The sequence below is a fragment of the Gadus morhua genome, chromosome 11, assembly GCF_902167405.1.
Source record: "Gadus morhua chromosome 11, gadMor3.0, whole genome shotgun sequence".
In the NCBI taxonomy this organism is placed as follows: Eukaryota; Metazoa; Chordata; class Actinopteri; order Gadiformes; family Gadidae; genus Gadus; species Gadus morhua.
This window is the reverse complement of record NC_044058.1, coordinates 28,661,922-28,684,434: the sequence shown is the minus strand read 5'-3', so window position 1 is coordinate 28,684,434 and position 22,513 is coordinate 28,661,922. Positions and strand designations below refer to the sequence as shown.

Here is a 22,513-nt window from a genome sequence, read left to right as displayed (position 1 = left end):
GGTCAAATCTCCAGTCCCAAGATCCGGTCTTTAATACTCTGAAGCCAAACCATAGAACCCGTAACTCAAGTCTGCTATACCTACAGACCAATATACCATTATATAAAGAGATATGTTACCAACCATGTTTTGGGGGTCAGTGTACGTGGCCGGGGGCCGGTGTTGGTGACAGTAGTGGGGGGGGGCTTCCCGTTTTAAAGGAGAGCTTAGCCTGTGTGCTAGACCCGTATGCTCTTCGACGCTCGTTTTATTTTTCGCCTTAACCCCCCGGCCCGGCCCGCAGACGGGTCACAGCGCGACTCTTCTTTTGTACGTGTTCTACTGATGTGACCTTTGACCGGTCGGACTTGGACTCGCAGCTCGTGCTGCACCAACCTCGGGCAACACCAACCCTAACGAGGAAGTCCTGTGTGGCCTCTCGCTGCAACACGTTCCCCCGGACAGCGACCGCCCGACTAGAGGGGCCTCAGACGATGATTGCTCTTCTTTCGTTCTGTGCGGTCTGCGCGCACTTCACTTGGATAATTATAGCATGCTATTAAGGAACCATGAAGACTGCCTGAACTGCAGATGTCTCGGAACGGCGTCGCAGAAACAAGCGTCTACAATGACTGAATCTCCCCCCGTTCCTGTTTGACACACACACACACACACACACACACACACACACACACACACACACACACACACACACACACACACACACACACACACACACACACACACACACACACACACAAAATATATATCTAACTTACTCTTATGGTAATACAATCAGTGTCCACCCCCTCACAAAAATAGTCAACAGGATATTTTGTTTGCTTTTTTATAAATTCTGTAAATATGTCAGAGATTTATATTCAAATATGAAATTAAAAATGACGATTATTTACAAGTTTGTCTGATTTGATTTTTGTCCGTCTGACATAGAGATATATAGTTATATATAAGCAAAGAGAGATTTTATAAACGTGGATCTCGTTTCACCTAGCCTACAGTCATTGATGAAATACCTTATTTTGTTAGCAGAAAGCTTCTCAAATGTGCACAGTTCAATTACAGTGCATTGCTGAGGTAATTCCGAGACGCCAATCTGACGCCAAATCGACCAATCACAGCAGACTGGGCTACTCGGGAGGGGGGCCTAAAGCGACATGATACAAATCAGACCATTTTTGAAAAACCCTGAAATTGGTTTAGCAGAAATGAACAGCGAGAGAATAATAAGGGGTATTTCTAACATACCAGCATGTGGTATTCTAGTAGTACCCCCAAATGCAATTAATAACCCTAAAAAAGCATGACGTGGGATCTTAAAGATGGTCAGTGTGGAGAGCAGACATATTTACAGAGTTGCTGATTGGCTGCCTGGACTCGTTGCTGCGCTGCGTCAACGTGGCCGCCATAATGGAAAGGCCGGCCCGTGGCTATCGGCAAAAAGGCAGCGGCGGTCCAGACGGGACGGGGCCGGGACCGGGACCGCGCATCACCTTGGGTCCTGGGGCCGACCCCGAGACAGCCAAGAGACCCTTGGGGACTGCGGGTGGGCGGGGCCGGGCGCCATCCATCTATCCTCGGCTCCGCCCACCCGCCGCCACCGCGCCGCCTCGGCAAGCTGCAGCTTTCCAAACGACCAGACATTAGGCGGCGAGGAAGGGCTCCGACGGACGGCTCGGGGCCACAAACCCCCCCCCATCGGAGCCTGGTGGGGGCCCCGATGGGGGGGGGGGGACTCAGTATGGTTGCATACTGAGCTAGTATCCTATGTACTTATACTCATACTGAGCCAGTATCCTGTGTCGTTTTTATCTTTATTTTATCCTTTATAGCCATAATAAAGTTTTATCTTCCTTTTTTTATATTAATAAGTGTGTGTGTGTTTGTGTGTGTGTGTTGCAGGTAAACCAGTAATCAGTTAATGATTGATTGTTTTACTGACAACTCGCTCAGGTCCACGTAGTGTCCTGTTCTGAGGTGCTTCTGACAGCGTGGATACGCTTCATAAGATCTCTTTACTGTGTTTGCTTGGCTTGTTGTCCGTCTGCTGACTTTGAAAAGTCTTCCCTTAGCTTTTCGTGTTTCCTTAGCTTTTCGTCTGATTGTATTTTGATACGCTGGGAGTCACATGACATCACCCCGGAGCAGTAGTGTGCGGTGATCCCTAAATTTCAGTGGGGCAGAAACTAATGGCGTGTGACCACAACCAAAATGTGTATGTTTTTTTAATATGTATATATATAAATATAAAATATTGTATTTTATAAATACATTTATATATATATATATATATATATGCATCTGATATAGACACGACGAAAGATACTGGCAGAATAATTTGAGTTAAAGGTCACATGGCATGCTACTTTATGGATGCTTTAATATAGATATTAGGGGGCCCCTAACACAGTAATTGAAGACGTTCCGGAAATTCAGCCCTGGTGCACAATTACAGCCACGACGAGGCACATTGAGCTTTCCCCAAATGCACCGTTTCGGTGTCTCTAGCTTTAATTCAAATGAGGAGGAGGGAGGCGCTCTATATCTAAATAATATCGTATTATACATAGATACGTATCTATATCATATAATATATATTATCGCGGCCAGAAGCTGTGTGCGCCTCCAGACGATATTATGAATCTCAAACGACTGCGTCGGGTTCTCCGACGTCTCTTGTTCTTCCACGTCCACGTCTTTTGTTGGCCGTGGTTGTCTCCCGCCAGAGCCTCGCTGCCGAGGGACCACCGCTCAGCAGCGGGCAGCGCTTAGGCACCACCGCCTCCTGCAGCGGGCAGCGGGCAGCGCCGAGGCGGTGGTCCCTCGGCAGTGGGGAGCAGGGCTCCAGCGGGAGACAATCCCTTTCTCCTCCATGCCGTGGTTCATGTACTTCAGGGAGTCAAAGCCAAAGTTCCTTTCCCCCAACACTTCCTTTCCCCCAACAACACTAATCACACAAACACACACACACACACACACACACACACACACACACACACACACACACACACACACACACACACACACACACACACACGTGGCGCTCGCAGGTCGTAGCTCATTGTCTCATTGGTGGGACAAATTCTCTGGGCGGGCAAGGCAGCGAAAGGGGAGGTAGCTTGGGCCCTTATGACGACATGTGGGGCCACATTCCAAATCAGCGCGCCTGAGCTTCCATTTTTTCAAAGGCGAGCAGGATACCTAGTGCTCGTTTTACACCGAACGCAAGTTTTAACCTCTTGGTGACGATAGGCAGCCTAGGGGAACTCGTATTAATGTTAGAAAACCATGGGACCTTTAAAACAACAACAGTTGTACAATATGACCATGGGGCAGACTACTTTACGTCCATATAGGCGTCTTTTAGCGCTGATTTTGCGATAAACATATGGAAGAGCGCTGTCGCTGAGCTGCCCTGCCCCAACATTGCATGATACGTTAAACTCAAGTAGAATCACCACCATCATCCAAAATTTGAATTCAACAGACCAAAAATAGTCAGAAAGCCTACAGAAACTACAGAGTGCAAAGTCTCATGGGTAAAACATCCCGGTTCTGTAATAGCCCGTACCCTGCCACTATGAGTCTCCTCAATGCTCAGGCCCTCAGAGTAAACCTGGGCTAATCGCACTCTGCACTTTATCGAATGCACAAACACTTCATGGGAAATTGCAATAGCACAAGATCTTTTCATCTTTTACTGGTTTGAATGATTGTCTGTGTCATTGTCTTTTTTGTACTGTATGTACTGTGTGTGTATTGCCCTATTTTAACCTGTGTGGCACTAAGACAAATTCTTATCAACTGTGTTGACATGGCAATAAAGTTATCTATTCATCTATCCATCAGACCTTTGCTCCGTCTTATCTCATGACTTGATACATTTATGGGTTCATGTTCTATGAGTTTGTGTTCTATGACATTATAAAGAGTTTACACGTAGTGAGCTGTTGTTCAAAGAATCCTTCCTCATTCGATCTGTCCTCACTGAGGAGCCCAGCAGCTCAATCTTTACTCAGAACCTTTAGAACCGTGTTCATGTTCTGTTTCGGTTCTGAACACTTGCATTATGTGAACAACTGAATCTCTTCCTTCAATGGATCTTACTTTCCGTCCTTCTGTGCTTTTATATTTTCCTACAACACGGGGCAGCACAAGTTTTCCTCACGGAGAAGCTAAGGTAAAGCTCGCTAAATGTCATGTTTTCCTTCGATTATTGGTTGTATTTTCTCACTGTATTGATATGTTCTAAATGTTTCCAGTCCAAGTTTTGTGTTGCCAGGTTCTTGCTGTAAAAGAGACGTTGAACTCGTTGAGAGAGAGAACCTGTCTGAATAAAGGAATATGGGTCAGAACATCAGTCACTAGTTACACCGTGTTGTGGGTGTTTCATATGGAACCTCTGGTCCAGGAACCTTTATTGTGAAGGTTGTCTGTACTGTAGTAAGGTCAGTTTGGTTCACGTTGTGGATTTTTATTGTGAGGGTTCACTCTGTACTGTAGTGAGGTCAGTTTGGTTCATGTTGTCAACTCTATTGTGGAGTTTAATTGTTAACATTAGTTACCTATTGGTGGATTTATGGCCGTCTTTAACGGGATAGCACACTGATCTGTAGACTCTTGATGCTCTAGTGACTATGATCAAATGGAAGAGAATTCAGTGTTTCAGCAGTTCAGAAGGGAAATAAGGAATTATCTTCATAATGATATGTATGAGATCTAGACATATAGTTATAGAGTGTGTAGATTTAGACATTAATAGTGATAGTGTGTAGCTCTAGAATTAGATAGTGATAGAGTGTGTAGATCTAGACATGATGGAGTGTGTAGATCTAGACATAGAGAGTGATAGAGTGTGTAGATCTAGACAGAGATCGTGATAGAGTGTGTAGCTATAGATATAGATGGTGATAAAGCGTGTAGATCGAGACATAGATAGTGACAGAGTGTGTATATCAGACAGGAGGAGGATAGGAAGTCTTCAATGCAGTAATTTCACGTTCGGTACTCAAACAGAATCCACAGAAACAATCTGCACTTTTGTTTGTGTCCAAGTCTCCAGTGTACTATGGATGAGGAAAAAAGAAAGGAGGGGGGTCCTAACTCTAAAACCACTCTGTCTGGGGAACATGGCCGCCGGAGCAAAGCTAAGAGGTAAGAAGAGGATCTCTCTGTCTGTGACTGTTGTCCATCTTGGAGCTCAGCATTGATTTCTCAAGACTCCATCATTATTTTGAGTAACAGCTTTGTGTGTGTTGAAGCCCAGAGCAGCCGGAGAGAGCAGACTCCCCTGGACCCAGCTGTGTCTCCATGAAGAGTGACTGGTCTATGGAACACCCTCTTAAGTTTGAAGATGGAAATCAGTCTATTGAGAAGAGGTGAGGATTTGTCAGCTATAATAAAGCCCAGCTGTGTCTCCATGAAGAGTGACCACTTTATAAATCATCCTCCTGAATTTAAAGATGGAAATAAGCAACCTTCTAAGGAAAGGTGAGGATTCAGCCAATACATCAGGGCTGTTCAAATGGTGGCCCGCGGATCATCTTGATCCGACCCGTCATCCATAATCAGAGCATAATCAATCAGGATCTATTACCCCAGGAGGAAGCTGTTTCTGAGCAGGAATGAGCTAGTTTAATTTCCTCCAATAGGAATCCCTTCGGTCCAGTTAGCCCCACCCCCAGGACCCGCCCTCTCTGTGTGTAGGCTGAGAGCCGCCTCTGCGATGGCACAGAGTTTCGACTAGTGATGGATTTCATGATTATTTTCCTCGATTCAGTTCGTGTCGGTCAGTTCGCCAAGAAGAATTGTTCAGAATCTTTCTTTCGGTCAGTCGTGTTTCCGGTAGCGGTGAATCGATTCATGGAATGCACGGTTCTCAGCTGAATCAGTCAGACTCAGCTCCTCCCTCGTTCTCATTCTCAAACCACCGTGGAAGTCGGTCATCAATCAACACAACATTACAACTTTAACCAAACGCAGCGGGATGGGGTTTAGTTGATTATTGGATGTTTAACATATCAGCAAGATAATAGACTTGATTTAGCAATAATGGAGGGGGTCCCGGGTGGAGAACGAACCATGAAAGAATGAGACAGATTGAAGAGGCATTCATATATTGAGAATGAACCATGAAAGAACAAGACAGATTGACGAGACATTCAAATATTTTATTAATCTGGCATGACACAGAAAGTACAAAGACAGCATGCATTTACCGTTTCACTGATATTGAATCGTATTATCGTTCGCTCGCTGAGTGATACATCATGACTCCATAATTATTCTGAGTAACAGCTGTGTGTGTGTTGAAGCCCAGAGCAGCAGGAGAGAGCAGACTCCCCTGGACCCAGCTGCGTCTCCATGAAGAGTGACTGGTCTATGGAACATCCTCTTAAGTTTGAAGATGGAAATCAGTTAATTGAGAAGAGGTGAGAATTTATCAGATATTATAAAGATACAGCTTTTATCAAACGTCCATAAATCCTGGTTCTTGTTTTTCTAGAAGAGTCCAGCAGCAGAGAGCAGACTCCCCTGGACCCAGCTGTGTCTCCATGAAGAGTGACCACTCTATGCAACCTCCTCCTACGTTTAAAGATGGAAATCAGTCTATTGAGAAGAGGTGAGGATTTTTTTTCAGATATAATAAAGCCCAGCTGTGTCTCCATGAAGAGTGACCACTTTATAAATCATCCTCCTGAATTTAAAGATGGAAATAAGCAACCTTCTAAGGAAAGCTGAGGATTCAGCCAATACATCGGGGCTGTTCAACTGGCGGCCCGCGGATCATCTAGATCCGGCCCATCTACCATTAATCAGAGCATAATCAATCAGGATCTATTACCCCAGGAGGAAGCTGTTTCTGAGCAAGAATGAGAGCTAGTTTAATTTCCTCCAATAGGAATCCCTTCGGTCCAGTTAGCCCCGCCCCCAGGACCCGCCCTCTCTGTGTGTAGGCTGAGTCTGCCTCTGCGGTGGCAAAGCGTTTAGACTAGTGATGGATTTCATGATTATTTTCCTTGATACCGTGAGTTCGCGTCAGACAGTTCGCCAAGAATCTTTCGTTCGTTCAGTCGCGTTTCCGGTAGCGGTGAGTCGAATCAAGGAATCCACGGTTCTCAGCTGAGTCAGTCAGACTCAGCTCCTCCCTCGTTCTCATTCTCAAACGATGTTTGTTCTTTTTGGTCACTTTATAGATACTGATGTTTACAAGTCAGGGGAAATACAATTGTGTGTGTCTGTGTGTGTGTGTGTGTGTGTGTGTGTGTGTGTGTGTGTGTGTGTGTGTGTGTGTGTGTGTGTGTCTGTGTGTGTTCTCCACAGACACCAGTGGAGGTCAGAAGTTACCAGTGCTAAGTCTGTACAGCAGCATCAAACAGAGGAGATTAACCAGTTGGAACTAGCCAACACAATGAGGGACGGTAAGAGACTTACTTTGAAGACAGAGGAGACAATTATTTTGAAGGGCAGAAGAGACTCTTATCTTGAAAACAGAGGGGAAATTCTAATTTTAAGAAGTAGTATGAGACTCTTATTGGTTCTGTTCGGACTTAATGACTTTTAACTTCAACGTGGAGACATCTTTACTCTTGGGGGTTAAATGGGTTGATCCACAAATGTAGGGTAATTGTGGGGGTATCAGGTTAAATGGTTTGATCCACATATGTAGGGTTATTGTGGGGGTATCAGATAAATAGCTTGATCCAGATATGTAGGGTTATTCTGGGGGTATGAGGTTAAATAACATGAATCATTATTCAGCAGATCAACAGCAGAATAACTCAGTGGAAGAGATGCAAAACCATCTTGTTATATCAGCATAGCAAGTCAATTTATATTGATTCACTATCATTATTACCAGGGCCGTAGCACCAAATCCTGGGCCCCTATACTATAGGTACTGCTGGACCCCCTGTGCCAGGTTGTTGACGGGGGGGGGGGGGTTCCGGAGCGATTGTTGACGGGGGGGGGGGGGGGGGGGGGGGAAGCGATTGTTGACGGGGGGAGATAAAGAAAAAAAAAACGGTGAGGTTAAAGAAATTTTTTTTTTTTTTTTTTGGTCATGGGCCCCCCCTCTGCCTTGGGCCCCCCCACAACTGTCCCCTTTGTCCCCGCAGTCCGACGGCCCTGATTATTACTATCATTTGACCAAAAATTTTGCCGTGAAAATATCAAAATTGTCTTGAAGATTTTGAATTTTGTAACATGCAATCCTTGTCACGACCAGCTTGCGACCACAAGTAATGAATAATAATAAATAATAATAAATTATATTATATAGCACAACATTAAACAAACAAAAGGAAATGTAAAGTTGATGGGGCTTGGGTTGGTGGGTGATCTAGGGGTAGGCGGAGGAGAAGAGATGGGTCTTGAGGTGGGACTGGTAGATGGTGAGGGACTCTGAGTGACGGATATGTTGGGGGAGGGTGTTCCAGAGCCTGGGAGCTGCCCTGGAGAAGGCTCTGTCGGCTGCAGAGTTCTGATGTGTGGGTGGAGAGGAGACCGGCTTAGGAGGATCTGAGGGCCCGGGCGGGTTGATAGATGGAGGGAAGGTCAGAGAGATAAGAGGAGGCCAAATGGTGGAGGGCTTTGTAGGTGAGGAGCAGGAGTTTGGAATGGTTCCGGTGGGAAATGGGGAGTCAGTGGAGGTTTTTGAGGACTGGGGTGATGTGGTGCCATGATTTAGCGTGAGTAAGGAGACTCTCCCGGAGGGCTGCAGCGTTCCGGACAAGTTGGAGGCTGTTGATGGAGGTGATGGTGATGCCGGCGAGGAGTGTGTTGCAGTAGTCGAGGCGGGAGGAGTTGAAGGCTTGGATGAGTCTTTCGGCAGCGGGGGTGTGAGGGGGGATGTGATCTTTGCATTACGGAGGTGATGGAAGGAGGTTTTGACGGTGTGGCGGACGGGAGGTTCAAGGGAGAGGGTGGAATCAAAGATTACGCCAAGATTGCGGGCCTGGGGGGAGGGGGAGACCGTGGTGCCATCGATAGTGAGTGTGGGGGGGTTAGTGAGTTTGCTGCGATGGATTTGGCGCCGCTGAGTAGGAGTTTAGTTTTGTTGCTGTTAAGTTTGAGGAAGTTATTTTGCATCCGGAGTGTGAGTGTAGACAGGTAGGATTCAATGTGGGAGAGGGGAGGGGGGGGGGGTTGTGGAGGGATTTGGTGCTGAGGTAAATCTGGGTGTCGTGACGACACTAAACGTGATGAAGTTGATCATTTCACAGGAAATATTGGTTCAAATGATTTCACCATCCACTCACTGATGACTTCTGTTGTTTTCTCCTTTAGGATCTGCTGCTGTCAAGTGCCAAAATAAAATCAAGTCTCGTTTGGGGAAGAAGTTCAGGTGTGTGTTTGAGGGAATCGCTAAAGCAGGACAGCGAAAAAATCTGAACTACTTCTACACAGAGCTCTTCATCACAGAGAGAGGCAGTGGAGAGGTCAACCAGCAACATGAGGTCAGACTGATTGAAACCGCTTCCAGGAAACCAGCCAAGGAGGAAACACCAATCAGATGTGAGGACATCTTTAAACCCTTTCCTGGACAATATAAACCATTCCGGACAATAATGACAACTGGAGTGGCAGGAATTGGTAAAACCGTCTTAACACACAAGTTCACTCTGGACTGGGCTGAAGGCAAGGCCAACCACGACATACAATTCACATTTCTCCTCACTTTCAGAGAGTTGAATTTACTGAGCAGGAAAGAGTTTAGCTTGGTGGGACTTCTTCATCACTTCTTTATTGAGACCAAAGAAGCAGGAATCAGCAGATTCGACCGGTTCCAAGTTGTCTTCATCTTGGATGGTCTGGATGAGTGCCGACTTCCTCTGGACTTCCAGAGAAACCCGATCTGGACTGATGTCACAAAGTCCACCGCGGTGGACGTGCTGCTGACAAACCTCATCAGGGGCGACCTGCTTCCCTCCGCTCACATCTGGATAACCACACGCCCTGCGGCAGCCAATCAGATCCCTGCTGAGTGTGTTGGTATGGTGACAGAGGTGAGAGGGTTCACCGACCCACAGAAGGAGGAGTACTTCAGGAAGAGATTCACAGAGGAGACACTGGCAAACACAATCATCTCTCACATCAAGAAATCACAAAGCCTCCACATCATGTGTCACATCCCAGTCTTCTGTTGGATAGCTGCAACAGTTCTGGGAGACTTCTTCAAAACATCCCAAATAGGAGAAGAGATGCCCAAGACCGTGACTCAGATGTACAGCCACTTTCTGAGGGTTCAGTCCATACAGGGGGGCAGGAAGTATCATGGGAGAGCTGAAACAGATCAAGACTGGAGTTTAGAGAGCAAGGAGATCATTGTTTCTCTGGGAAAACTGGCTCTTAAGCAGCTGGAGAAAGGTCACCTGATCTTCTACGAGGAAGACCTGGCAGAGTGTGACATCGATATCAGAGCAGCCTCAGTGTACTCAGGAGTGTTCACCGAGATCTTTAAAGAGGAGTGTGGGATGTACCAGGAAAAGGTGTTCTGCTTTGTCCATCTGAGCATCCAGGAGTTTCTGGCTGCCCTTTATGTCTTTATGTCATTCATCGACTCTGGGGTCAATCTGCTCTCAGGGCAACCACAAACCCAGTGGTCTGAACTCTACCAGATTGCTGTGGACAAGGCCTTACAGAGTGAGAACGGACACCTGGACTTGTTCCTCCGTTTCCTCCTGGGTCTCTCTCTGGAGAGCAATGTGATTGTCCTACAAGGTTTGCTGGGAAAGAAAGAAAGTAGCTCACAGACCAGTAAGGACACGGTGTCTTACATCAAGACGAAGATAGGGGAAAATCCCTCTACAGAGGGAAGCATCAATCTATTCCACTGTCTGAATGAGCTGAACGACTGTTCTCTAGTAGAGGAGATCCAACAGTACCTGACATCAGGAAGACTCTCCGAAAAATCTCTCTCTCCTTCTCAGTGGTCAGCTCTGGTCTTCCTCTTACTGTCGTCAGAAAAGGAGCTGGACGTGTTTGACCTGAAGAAATACTATGCTTCAGATGAGGGTCTTCTGAGGCTGCTGCCAGTGGTCAAAGCCTCCAAAAGATCTCTGTAGGTTCAATAATAACATGTATTACAATGCACACACAACACAATATAAATAATACTAGAATATAAATACATATTGCATGTATTGCAATAAAAACAACCCAATATACCTAGTAGAATATACAAGTTATAATAACATGCCATTTTTTATCAAGGTTAACTTATAACATGTATCACAATACACACATTTGTTTTGTAACCTGGGTGATAAGTCAAACTCAAAAGCTCTATTTATTTTGAAATAATAAATAAGGAAAGCCAAGAATTAACAATTGTTTATTAATTGTTAAATACAGTATAGAGTATATATAAGTTATTATTATTAAAAAATATACGTTCATTATTTGTTAAAGGTAACCCACTATTGTAAAACGTTTTAACCTTGTCCAGTGCATTTGGTTTTATGGACGCTATTTGGTTTAACCAATAGGATGCGTTGATATAGAGACTTCAGGGACTTCATGTGCTCGACAACCCTTTATTGTTGTAAATCAATTCTATGAGATCAAACAAACTAAATAATAAATAGTAAAAAAGGCCATAATAGGACCCCTTTAAATCAGAGTTGGGTAAGAGGACCACAGCAGGGTGTCGCTGTGCACATACGTACTACAATACATAGTATAATATACACAATAATACGATAAAATGTAATATTAATAAAAAAAAGATTTTTTAATTACTATAAATCAGCGTTTCAATGTGTCATTAAACACTGAATAAATTAATAAATCATCTCTAATTAAAGATTTCAACAAGTCCTTCATTATGTTAAAAGTAAAAGATGTGAGTTACTTTAATCACAGTTCCTAACATGTTCTGTTTATTGTGTCTGAAGGCTGAATGATTGTCAGCTGTCAGAAAGATGCTGTGAAGCTCTGGCCACAGTTCTCAGCTCCAACTCCTCTAGTCTGAGAGAGCTAGACCTGAGTACCAATGATCTGCAGGATCCAGGAGTGAAGCTGCTCTCTGCTGGACTGGGGAGTCCACACTGTACACTGGAAACTCTCAGGTCAGTTGGACTCAATGGTCAAAGAGTTCCACCACAAGTTCCACATCAGAGGACGTTGAACATATTTACCTCCAGAAAAACAATGCTGCTCATGTAGGGGATGTTTCTGTTTGTATCAGAGATGTTTAGACGTTCGGTGTGAACCTAGCTTGGTTTGCTAACCGCCGGAGCTCCCTCCAAATGGGATTTAAAGGAGACCTATTATGCTTTTCCATTTTTTGCTTCTCCTGTTGCGCTTTACATGTATTTTGTGTATGTTAATGGTTGGCAAATCTAAAATACCACAAAGTTGCCACAAGGGGGAGCAAATTATTACAGCAAATCACAGTTACTGAGCTGCCTAGAAACGGCTCTTTGTGAATTTCATCCGCGGCTTTCTTTTACCTCGGGTGCGAGGTGACTTAAGCTTGTACTTTTGCTGGGAGTCAATGGGAGAGCGTCAACAGATTATTCACAATCAGTCAGAAGAACAGTTCTATTTGCTACGCTCATCAAGTAAGGCTTTGGTTAACAATGGTTAGAAGGTGTTTTTTCTTCGTTGTGAAGAGACATGTCCCTTGTATGCTTTGCCAGACGCCGAGCCTTCACAGAGCCATCTTACTGCCTCAAAATTCTCAGCAACTGGGTGTTTCACATAGGGGTTGTAATACTCATAAAAGTAGGAGAAAGATAATGTGCTCGACAACCCTTTATTGTTGTAAATCAATTCTAAGAGATCAAACAAATTAAATAATAACCAGTAAAAAAGGCAATAATAGGACCCCTTTAAATCAGAGTTGGGTAAGCGGACCACAGCATGGGGTCGCCGTGCGCATGTACTACAATACAATACATAATGTACATAATACTACGAGAAAATGTAATTTTATAAAAAAAAGAAATTTTGAATACTATGAATCAGCTTTTCAATATTGTTCATTAAACACTCAATATTGAATGAACATAAGGACCTAATGTATTGACTCATATATGTTAGTTAAATCAGTTTAACATCTCTAATTAAAGATTTCAACAAGTACAACAAGTCTAACATGCTCTCTTTATTGTGTGTGAAGGCTGAGTGGCTGTAATCTGTCAGAGGAATGCTGTGAAGCTCTGGCCTCAGGTCTCAGCTCCAACACTTCTAGTCTGAGAGAGCTGGACCTGAGTACCAATGATCTGCAGGATTCAGGAGTGAAGCTGCTCTCTGCTGGACTGGGGAGTCCACACTGTACACTGGAAACGCTCAGGTCAGTTTTACTCAATGGTCAAACAGTTACACCACAAGTTCCATATCAGAGGACGTTGAACAGATTTACCTCCAGAAAGTTAACAGGTCTAAATAAATAAGTAGAATATGTTCTCTCAGGGCTCAAGTAACATTTTCTACTGGTGGCACTGCTGCCATTAACTTATTAATTTGGTGGCACCCTAAGAAATTTGGTTGCACCCCTTTATTAGATGTGAAAATGTCCTTGGTCACGTACCATCCATCTATGTCCATTCATGTGAACAGATTCACTCACTTTAAATAAGTTGTTAATGTTTTGATTGCATAATGTTTTTTTCCCGCTTCTACCACCAGCGCCGCAACATCTCTTTCCTCACCAACAAAACTCTTCATCCTCCTCCTCCTCAATCTAATACCTACTAATAATCAGTGGCTGCTGATTGGATAATATACTCTAATTAGGATTTATTTTCTTCTCTGGGTCATTCAGAATAGTGCATTTCTTCAAATGCTCTTGAATAGCGCTAGTGCTGCAGTGACATTTCATTTACACTTTGCACAAAGTACAAACAAGTGTTTTAGATTTCTGATCAAAGCAGAGTGTCTTCATTGGAACTTAAGTGGGTCGTGTTTCCCAATAGAGCGATCAGATTGGCGCTGCAATACAGCCGCGCTTTAACTCCCAGCACTGAACTAAACCTTGGCAGTTTGCGTGCATCGCAGCGCCATTACCATATGGCGTTATAATGTGTATGTTTTATTACAATCCTATTCATAATCATGTAGTCAGACATTAAGGTGGACTTTAGAGTTGTTGAATAAAGTTCAATAACAGCTTCTTCTTAGAACTTGCTCTTTTTAGGGACACGTTCAGGAGCTTTGTTGAGTCATTAGTTATCCGACCTCTAAGTTAGTCATGTTTTGAAGACATTTAGTTCAACTAATAAAACATGTCTAATAACAAATTTCAAATAAAACATTAACGTTCCTAGTGTATTCTGTTTATTGTTTGTGAAGGCTGAATGGCTGTCAGCTGTCAGAGAGATGCTGTGAAGCTCTGGCCTCAGTTCTCAGCTCCAACTCCTCTAGTCTGAGAAAGCTGGACCTGAGTACCAATGATCTGCAGGATTCAGGAGTGAAGCTGCTCTCTGCTGGACTGGGAAGTCAACACTGTATACTGGAAACTCTCAGGTCAGTTGGACTCAATGGTCAAACAGTTACACCACCAAGTTCCACATCAGAGGACGTTGAACATATTTACCTCCAGAAAATGTATAGTGCTTGTGTGTGTGTGTGTGTGTGTGTGTGTGTGTGTGTGTGTGTGTGTGTGTGTGTGTGTGTGTGTGTGTGTGTGTGTGTGTGTGTGTGTGTGTGTGTGTGTGTGTGTAGATTGTCTGGCTGCCTGGTCACACAGGAAGGCTGTGCTTCTCTGGCCTCAGCACTGAGCTCCAACCCCTCCCATCTGAGAAAGCTGGACCTGAGCTACAATCACCCAGGAGACTCTGGAGCTGCGCTGCTCTCTGCTGGACTGGAGGATCCACGCTGGAGACTGGACACTCTCAGGTATGGAGAGGACAGCTCACCACTCAGGGACAAAGTCTGCCACAAGGATTCAAGCCGCTGCTAGATTAAGTGGTTTGAAAAGGCAGCTGCAACTGTTGTGTAGAAAGTGATGTGACAGCAGATGATGAAGGTGAATATTTCAACATTCTGCTCTCACTGTTTTCCCCCAAGTGTGGAGCACGGAGGAATGAGGAGGCTGAAACCAGGTTTAAAGAAGTGTAAGTGTATATTTGACTCATCACATCACACACTAACTATTGAGATAGAAAGTCCATCCACACAGCAGGAGGTGATGTCCGGTCATTCAGATGTGGACTTGTCTATACTGTACTTGTGTATATGCATGTATAGCTGTGTTTCAGTGTTTTTATGTATGTCTATTATGTTTGTGTAGGTGTGTGTACGTATGTGTACATGTCTATGTATAGTATGTATGAACCAGGTCTATGGTACCAACAGTTGGTTTCCAGCCTGTATGTGAGCTCAGCTGGTTCAGTCTGTGGTTTACACAGGTGGATTAAAATGGATGTGCTTTGGTGCCTTTCAAAGTCTAATATCTTGAAAAGTATGTCGATTTCATTGCTTAGATATTCCAGAGAGCAATCAGCTCATCATGCTGAACGTTTTGATGCATAATATGTGTTCACTTTATTGTCCAAAAAGGGAAACTTGTCTTGCACAAGATACACAAGAACACACAACAAAGGGATAGACACAGGCTAATATAAGTTAAAAAAAACGGTCATACTTATCTAGTCATCAGATTCAAATACATTTACAGGTATGGAAAGAATTGTGCAAATTGAGCAAACGTATTGCGCTAGCAATAAAATAGTTATTTGTCCTATTGGACTTAGAAAGAGGGACTCTTAGTCTCTGGCCTGAGGGAAGGGCTTTAAATGAACAATGAAGGGGGTGATTTTTACAGTCCAACATTGCTTTCTGAGTAACCTGCTTCTCATAAATGCTCAGCAAGGATACTTGTGGACAGCCAATCAACTTCCCAGCCATCTTCACAATATGAGTTTTTTTTTGTCCCTAAGCCTGATGCCCCCATACCAGGCAATAAAAGAAAATGTGAAAAACAGATTCTATAAAGGATTTGTAAAATAAAGACAACGTAACCTTATCGACATTGAAAGAGTCAAGCTTCCGAAGGAAGTACAATCGTTGTTGCCCCATCTTGCAAATAGTATCAGTATTAACGTCAAATTTGAGTTTATTGTCTATCATTGTTCCCAGATATTTATGCTGGTCAACCATCTCTATGCAGTTTCCATTTATGTAAGTAGGTGGAGGAGAACAACATTGTTTTTTTCTAAAATCATTGGCCTTATTTTTTTGTCTTCGACATGTCAAGCTGAAGAAAAGACTTGTCACACCAACTGACAAACTCATCATTCACTGGCCCATTCTGAGATCATTTTCATGCAGTAAACTAACAATAACTGTGTCATCAGCAAAATTCAGGATGTGTCTATTAATATGCTGACTGCTACAATCATTGGTGTGGAGGATATACAGTAGTAGGGAAAGTACACAACCCTGGGGAGAGTCAGTGGAAGAGTGTGTAAATATCAGTGTAAATATTGCAGGAGTGGATTCAGTGTATACATTTTTCTAAGATTAATTGTTTTGACTGGGACAACCACTTACACATACATGGGATTTACGTTTAAGTTTAATTTAAATTATCTTATAAACAATATGCACTAATATTTCCAAAGCTATTGCACAGTGGTCCAATAGTAGCTCTGAAGAAGAAGAAAAATGCAAGACAACAGCGCTGATGATGATGATGATGATGATGATGATGATGATGATGATGATGATGATGATGTTGAAGAACGCTTCAGCAGCTCATCATGTCTTGTTCTCCATCAGATGCCTGTGAACTCACACTGGACCCCAACACAGCCAACAGAAAACTCTCTCTGTCTGAGGACAACAGAAAGGTGACGCTGGTTGGAGAGGACCAGTCGTATCCGGATCACCCAGAGAGATTTGACAGCTGGGACCAGGTTTTGTGTCAAGAGGCTCTGACTGGCCGCTGTTACTGGGAGGTAGAGAGGGAAGGAGGGTTTTATATAGGAGTGACATACAGAGGAGTCACGAGGAGAGGACGGGTTGGTGACAGCCTGTTTGGATTGAACAACAAGTCCTGGAGGCTTGAGTGTCATGATGGGGTATACTCTGCCTGGTACAACGATAGTAGAACAGCCATACGTCTCCCCCCCCCTGACTCCACCAGAGTAGGAGTGTATCTGGACCGGCCTGCTGGCTCTCTGTCCTTCTACAGAGTGTCCCCAGGAGTAGGAGGGTCCTCAGACACACTGACACACATCCACACCTTCTGGTCCACCTTCAGCCAGGGGGACCTCCTCCCTGGGATTGGGTTCTGGGCGCGTGAGGCCTCAGCGTCTCTATGTAAGCTATAGTCTCTCTCTCTCTCTCTCTCTCTCTCTCTCTCTCTCTCTCTCTCTCTCTCTCTCTCTCTCTCTCTCTCTCTCTCTCTCTCTCTCTCTCTCTCTCTCTCTCTCTCCTCTGTCTTAGGACACACATGACACTCACAAACAAGCGCATACATTAACACACACACACATGCATATTAATAACAACAAACGCATGTATTAAGACACATGCATATATTAACACGCATGCGCATATTTTAACGCATGCACACGCGCATATGTAAACACACGCGTACACTTGCATATTTAAATACACATATTTACAGAAACACACACATTAACACCCCCCCACACACACACACATAAGTATAAACACATCTGAGAACCCACATACACATACACTCACACTAAACATTACAAACATTCGCACGCACAAACACACACAAATATATACACACACACATACGTTTTCTTGGGCTTCTGAAAGTTGATCTTGATAAACCCTGAAAGGAAGAGACTTTTAAGATCTTCCATAAGGTTAATTTAACATCATTTTTTTATACTACAATATTGTGCATATTTTCAGATGTTAACAGTTTCAAACTGTAGGGCTCTGATATCAGTTTATATTTTGATAAGCCTAACATGGAACCTGATTTAAAGACGATTTTATATTATATTCATAATGCTAGCGGTCAGGGAAGGGCTATAGATCATGTTGTGATGACATTAAACTGAGTATTGATTCCTTCTGTTCTTTTGGAAAAAACACAGCAGAACATTTTCAGTTATTAATATGTGTGCACACCTGTTCATGATTAGTAATGTCTGCTGCTTCTTTTGTTTGAGTCCTTTTGTTTATTGTGTACATGTAAGGGACTGTTCTATTGTTTGAGTCCTTGTGTTTATTGTGTACATGTAAGGGACTGTTCTTCGATTGTTTGAGTCCTTGTGTTTATTGTGTACATGTAAGGGACTGTTCTTCGATTGTTTGAGTCCTTGTGTTTATTGTGTACACGTAAGGGACTGTTCTTCTATTGTTTGAGTCCTTGTGTTTATTGTGTACATGTAAGGGACTGTTCTTCTGTTGTTTGAGTCCTTGTGTTTATTGTGTTCATGTAAGGAAATGTTTTTCTGTCGTCCTTGTTTATAAAGCATAATGGTGATAAACAGCTCAGTGGATCCACTGAATGTTTGGTATTCAGCAGAGGATCAGTTGACACTTTAAGGTCGGGGGTTCACCGACCAAAAAGAGGCTTTGTCTACACAACCTTAATAATCAGGATACCAGCAAGTGCATTTCCACATCAGACTCAAATGTCCGATGAGGGAGGGAATATGGAGAGAACACACAGACACACACAGACACACAGACACACACGCACACACACACACACACACACACACACACACACACACACACAAACAGAGAGATACACACACACACACAGAGACACACACAGACAGACAGACACACACAAACACGTTCTACACGGGTAACCTAGAGCGGCGCACCCATGGTATCTACACATTTTTGAAATACAAATTGAATGACTTTTAAGACCTTTTTAAGACCTCTAAAAGGAAAATTTAATACCAATACCGTGGCAAATAAATCGAGACAATACACTATATACTCTGTTCATTATGAGTTTTATTCAGTTTGAATTATGAATAGTAACGTTCTTAACAACTGCCATCTTACCAATAAAAAACAAATCTTATGGTATAACAATTATGACAGAAAACAACAAAATAACTTAAATATAGTGCAACATATAGTGCAAACACAAATGTTTTTGTTTTTTTACCAAGGTCTGATTAATCGCTAGGCCTTACAGGAAACATTCAGCTTCTATATAATAGACGTCTATACATTTAACTTCTATATAACCTAGACGTCTATACCTTTAAAGGAGCATTTCACCGGTGGAGGCATGAATATGTATTGAAACTGGGTCCTATATGTAGTTGAATAATAAAATAAAATTCTAATTTGGTGCCGTCTTGACCGAGAAAAGGCAGAAAGTGACTTTTTGGCGCTTGTGGATTGAACTCCCACCAAGCACCACGATGCACAGCTTCGCTGGCCACTCCCGCTGATCTAGATCTCCGCCTATCGGACACCTCGCTGTTCCATCTACCAAGCTGATACCGCAAGACTGCTTGAAAATCATTTCACACAACATTTCTAGTGAAGAGTATTAGTTGGTGAACTCAGTGAATTACCGTATTTTCCGCACTATAAGGCGCACTTCGTAAAGACTATAAGGCGCACTCCGTAAAGAAGGAGTCATTTCGAAACCGCATCGAGCTGTAGAAACGCTGTATTCAAGGCGCTGGTTCTCCACAGAAAAAAGTGGAGCGCATCAAGCCTGCCCGCTGTATACAAACATTCAGGCACGAGGAGATTCAACCTTTTAAATTGAGCAGAAATACTTTTTAATGTACAGTTAGTAATTACATTTATTAAGGGGCTTTATTTAAAGCTACAATAATAATTCAAATAAAATAATAAATAAAAAATTCAACGCAACCCTGACGTCGCCCAGCTGCTGGGGGGCTAATGATGTCATTGTTTGCGTTTCAGGCGTCCACACGAATCCTAACACGAAACCGCACAGGTCCGGATATATTTGAAACCAGCTCCGAGGGTGGTTTCAGAAATGTGCGCTTTCGGGCACCGGATTCGCCGGCTCCGTCTGGACGGTCGGCCGAACGGACAAGACTTATGCGGTTTCACCAAAAAATCGGCTTTGTGCGGACGGGGCCTTAGAAGGCGAACACACGTTTACCAAGACGGGGAGACAGCGCCGGGCTACTTACGCCACTATCTGCCAATGGATCGTGGTTGCCTGGGCTGATATATCAGTCTCAACTGTGGTCCAAGCTTTCACGAAGGCAGGAATAATCACTGAACTGCCAGGCAACAGCAGCGACACTGACTCGGATAATGACGACAGGGAGCCGGGCATGTTGGATGCCGTACTCGCCCAACTGTTCAATTCGGACACTGAAGATGAATGCTATCGATGTGACCAATCGGACATTGTAGTTTGTAAAATAGAACATAAAACTGAACAAACACCCGCTCATTAATTCTGCCCCGATTATATTGAATGCCGCCCACCCAATAATTCCAGACTTTTTAAGACATTTAAGACCTTGATTATCGAAAATTAAATGTAATGAATTTTAAGACTTTTCAAGATCCGCGGCAACCCTGGGCGCACCCAAACACCGTGCTGCTGCTGCTCGGTGAATGAGAGCTCAGCGACTTCTCTTGGGAAAGGAGCCGCGATTTCTCCTGTTGTAAGAGTCGAAGCTAAGCAAAACGATTTCATTTCGTAAGTGACTTGTTGTTCTTGCACATAACTGGTTTCTTTAGTTCCTCACACTGATGATGAAATTAAGTTTGGAAATGGTTTAGAAACGTAATCATATCGAAACAAACTCATCGAAGCAGATGCAATTTTCCAAATGTCAGTATCCTTGCTAGGCTACACAATGTTGTGATGTTAACCACGTATTTTCAACCGTTTTGGCTGCTGCATTGGGATAACAAATACATTTGAGTAAAGAGTGGAAGGCTATCTGCCCGTGTTAAGTGGGGAGGGATGGTTATGAAACGAAATCTAATGCATGCCCCTACGTTTTTTGAAATGAGGAAATGAAATGAGGAAAGAACAGTAGAACAGGGAAGTCTTCTCTTAGCCTCAATCACAGCCTCAGCACAGCCTCTTGGGAACACAGTTTTTCCACACTGCAACTGATAAAATAAATGGCACATTGTTTTGCACTTTGTTGTACCCTGGACTTTATTTTTGTTTTTCATTTTTTATGGCCCTAACTCTCTTGCACGCTTGTACAAAACAAATGTTTAAATGATGGTTTAGGGCATGAGCTCCATCAATTTAACATAGTTTGACAGAAAAATACAGACTGGTGAATTTATAAACTCTTGTACAAATTAAATGTTTGAAGATTTTAAGTAAAACTTATAATCTTTAAATATCATTTTTCTGCCTTTTTTTTTTTTTACCTCTGGTTAAACACTGGCCCCTCCTTGGCCCCCCTAGTAAAATGTGTCTAGAACCGCCACTGCCTTGGACCTTAACCAAATGCCCCCTCTAGAGTCTAGCTGATTCCCATCGACGGGCCGGAAGTCAGGCGGAGGAAGGGGTCCGGCGGACGGCAGGGGGCCACGAAAGGTGTCCCCCCCCCCATCGGAGCCTGGTGGGGGGGGGGGAGCATGAGTATAAGTGTACTTATGCTCATACTCAGCAAGTATCCTGTGTAATTATATTCACACTGAGCAAGTATCCTGTAAAAGGCATACATAGTGTACATCGTTTTTGTCTTTATTTTATTCTTTAATAAAGTTTTAAGTTTTATCTTCTTTTTTTAATATTAATAAGTTTGTGTGTGTGTGTGTGTGGTACAGGTAAACCAGTAATTCTAGAAACCCAGCCCTGACATCATAAAGGCTTTAGACGTCGTTAGCTGTTGCTCAAAGACTCCTTCCTCATTAGATCTGCCCCACTGAGGAGCCCAGTAGCTCAATCTTTACTCAGAACCTTTAGACTGGTGTTAATGTTCTGTTTCGGTTCTGAACACTTACTTTGTGTTTTGGTGAACACCTGAATCTCCTCCTTCAACGGACCTTACTTTCCTTTCTTCCGTGCCTGTATATTGTCATACAACATGGGGCAGCACAAGTTTTCATCACGGAGAAGCTAAGGTACAGCTCGCCAAATGTCATGTTTTCCTTCGATTATTGGTTGTATATTCTCACTGTATTGATGTGTTCTAAATGTTTCCAGTCCAAGTTCAGTGTTTCCAGGTTCCTGCTGTAAAAGAGACATTGAACTCAGAGAGAGAACCTGTCAGAATAAATTAATATGGGTCAGAACATTAGTTACTTATTGGTGGTTTTATGGCCGTCTTAAAAGGAATAGCCCACTGATCTGTAGACTCTTGTTCTCTAGTGACTATGATCTACTGGAAGAGAATTCAGTGTTTCAGATATAAGGAATCATCCTCATAATGATATGTATGAGATCTAGACATATAGTGAAAGAGTGTGTAGATCGAGACATAGATAGTGATAGAGTGTGAGTGTGTAGATCTAGACAGAAGGAAGCGATGTCTGAGATGCAGAGACAGCTTCACGCTATCAGCGTCTGTCTCGTACGGTGTGGAATGAGAGCTTGTGAAGGCACGCAGGCAGGCTTGCTGCGCGCCTGCGTGTTTGCGCAATG

At 43.4% G+C, this 22,513-nt stretch overlaps 1 protein-coding gene across 1 annotated transcript; it reads left to right on the top strand.

Moving 5' to 3' along the window:
- Positions 1-7,324: 7,324 nt before the first annotated feature.
- si:dkey-13n15.11 (NLR family CARD domain-containing protein 3) lies at positions 7,325-18,434 on the top strand. Its single transcript, XM_030371589.1, has 7 exons — positions 7,325-7,418; positions 9,286-11,059; positions 13,124-13,297; positions 14,296-14,469; positions 14,668-14,841; positions 15,013-15,059; positions 16,726-18,434. Exons 1-7 carry the CDS (start codon positions 7,409-7,411, stop codon positions 17,277-17,279), a joined length of 2,907 nt encoding a protein of 968 aa, XP_030227449.1. The 5' UTR covers positions 7,325-7,408; the 3' UTR covers positions 17,280-18,434.
- Positions 18,435-22,513: the final 4,079 nt, after the last annotated feature.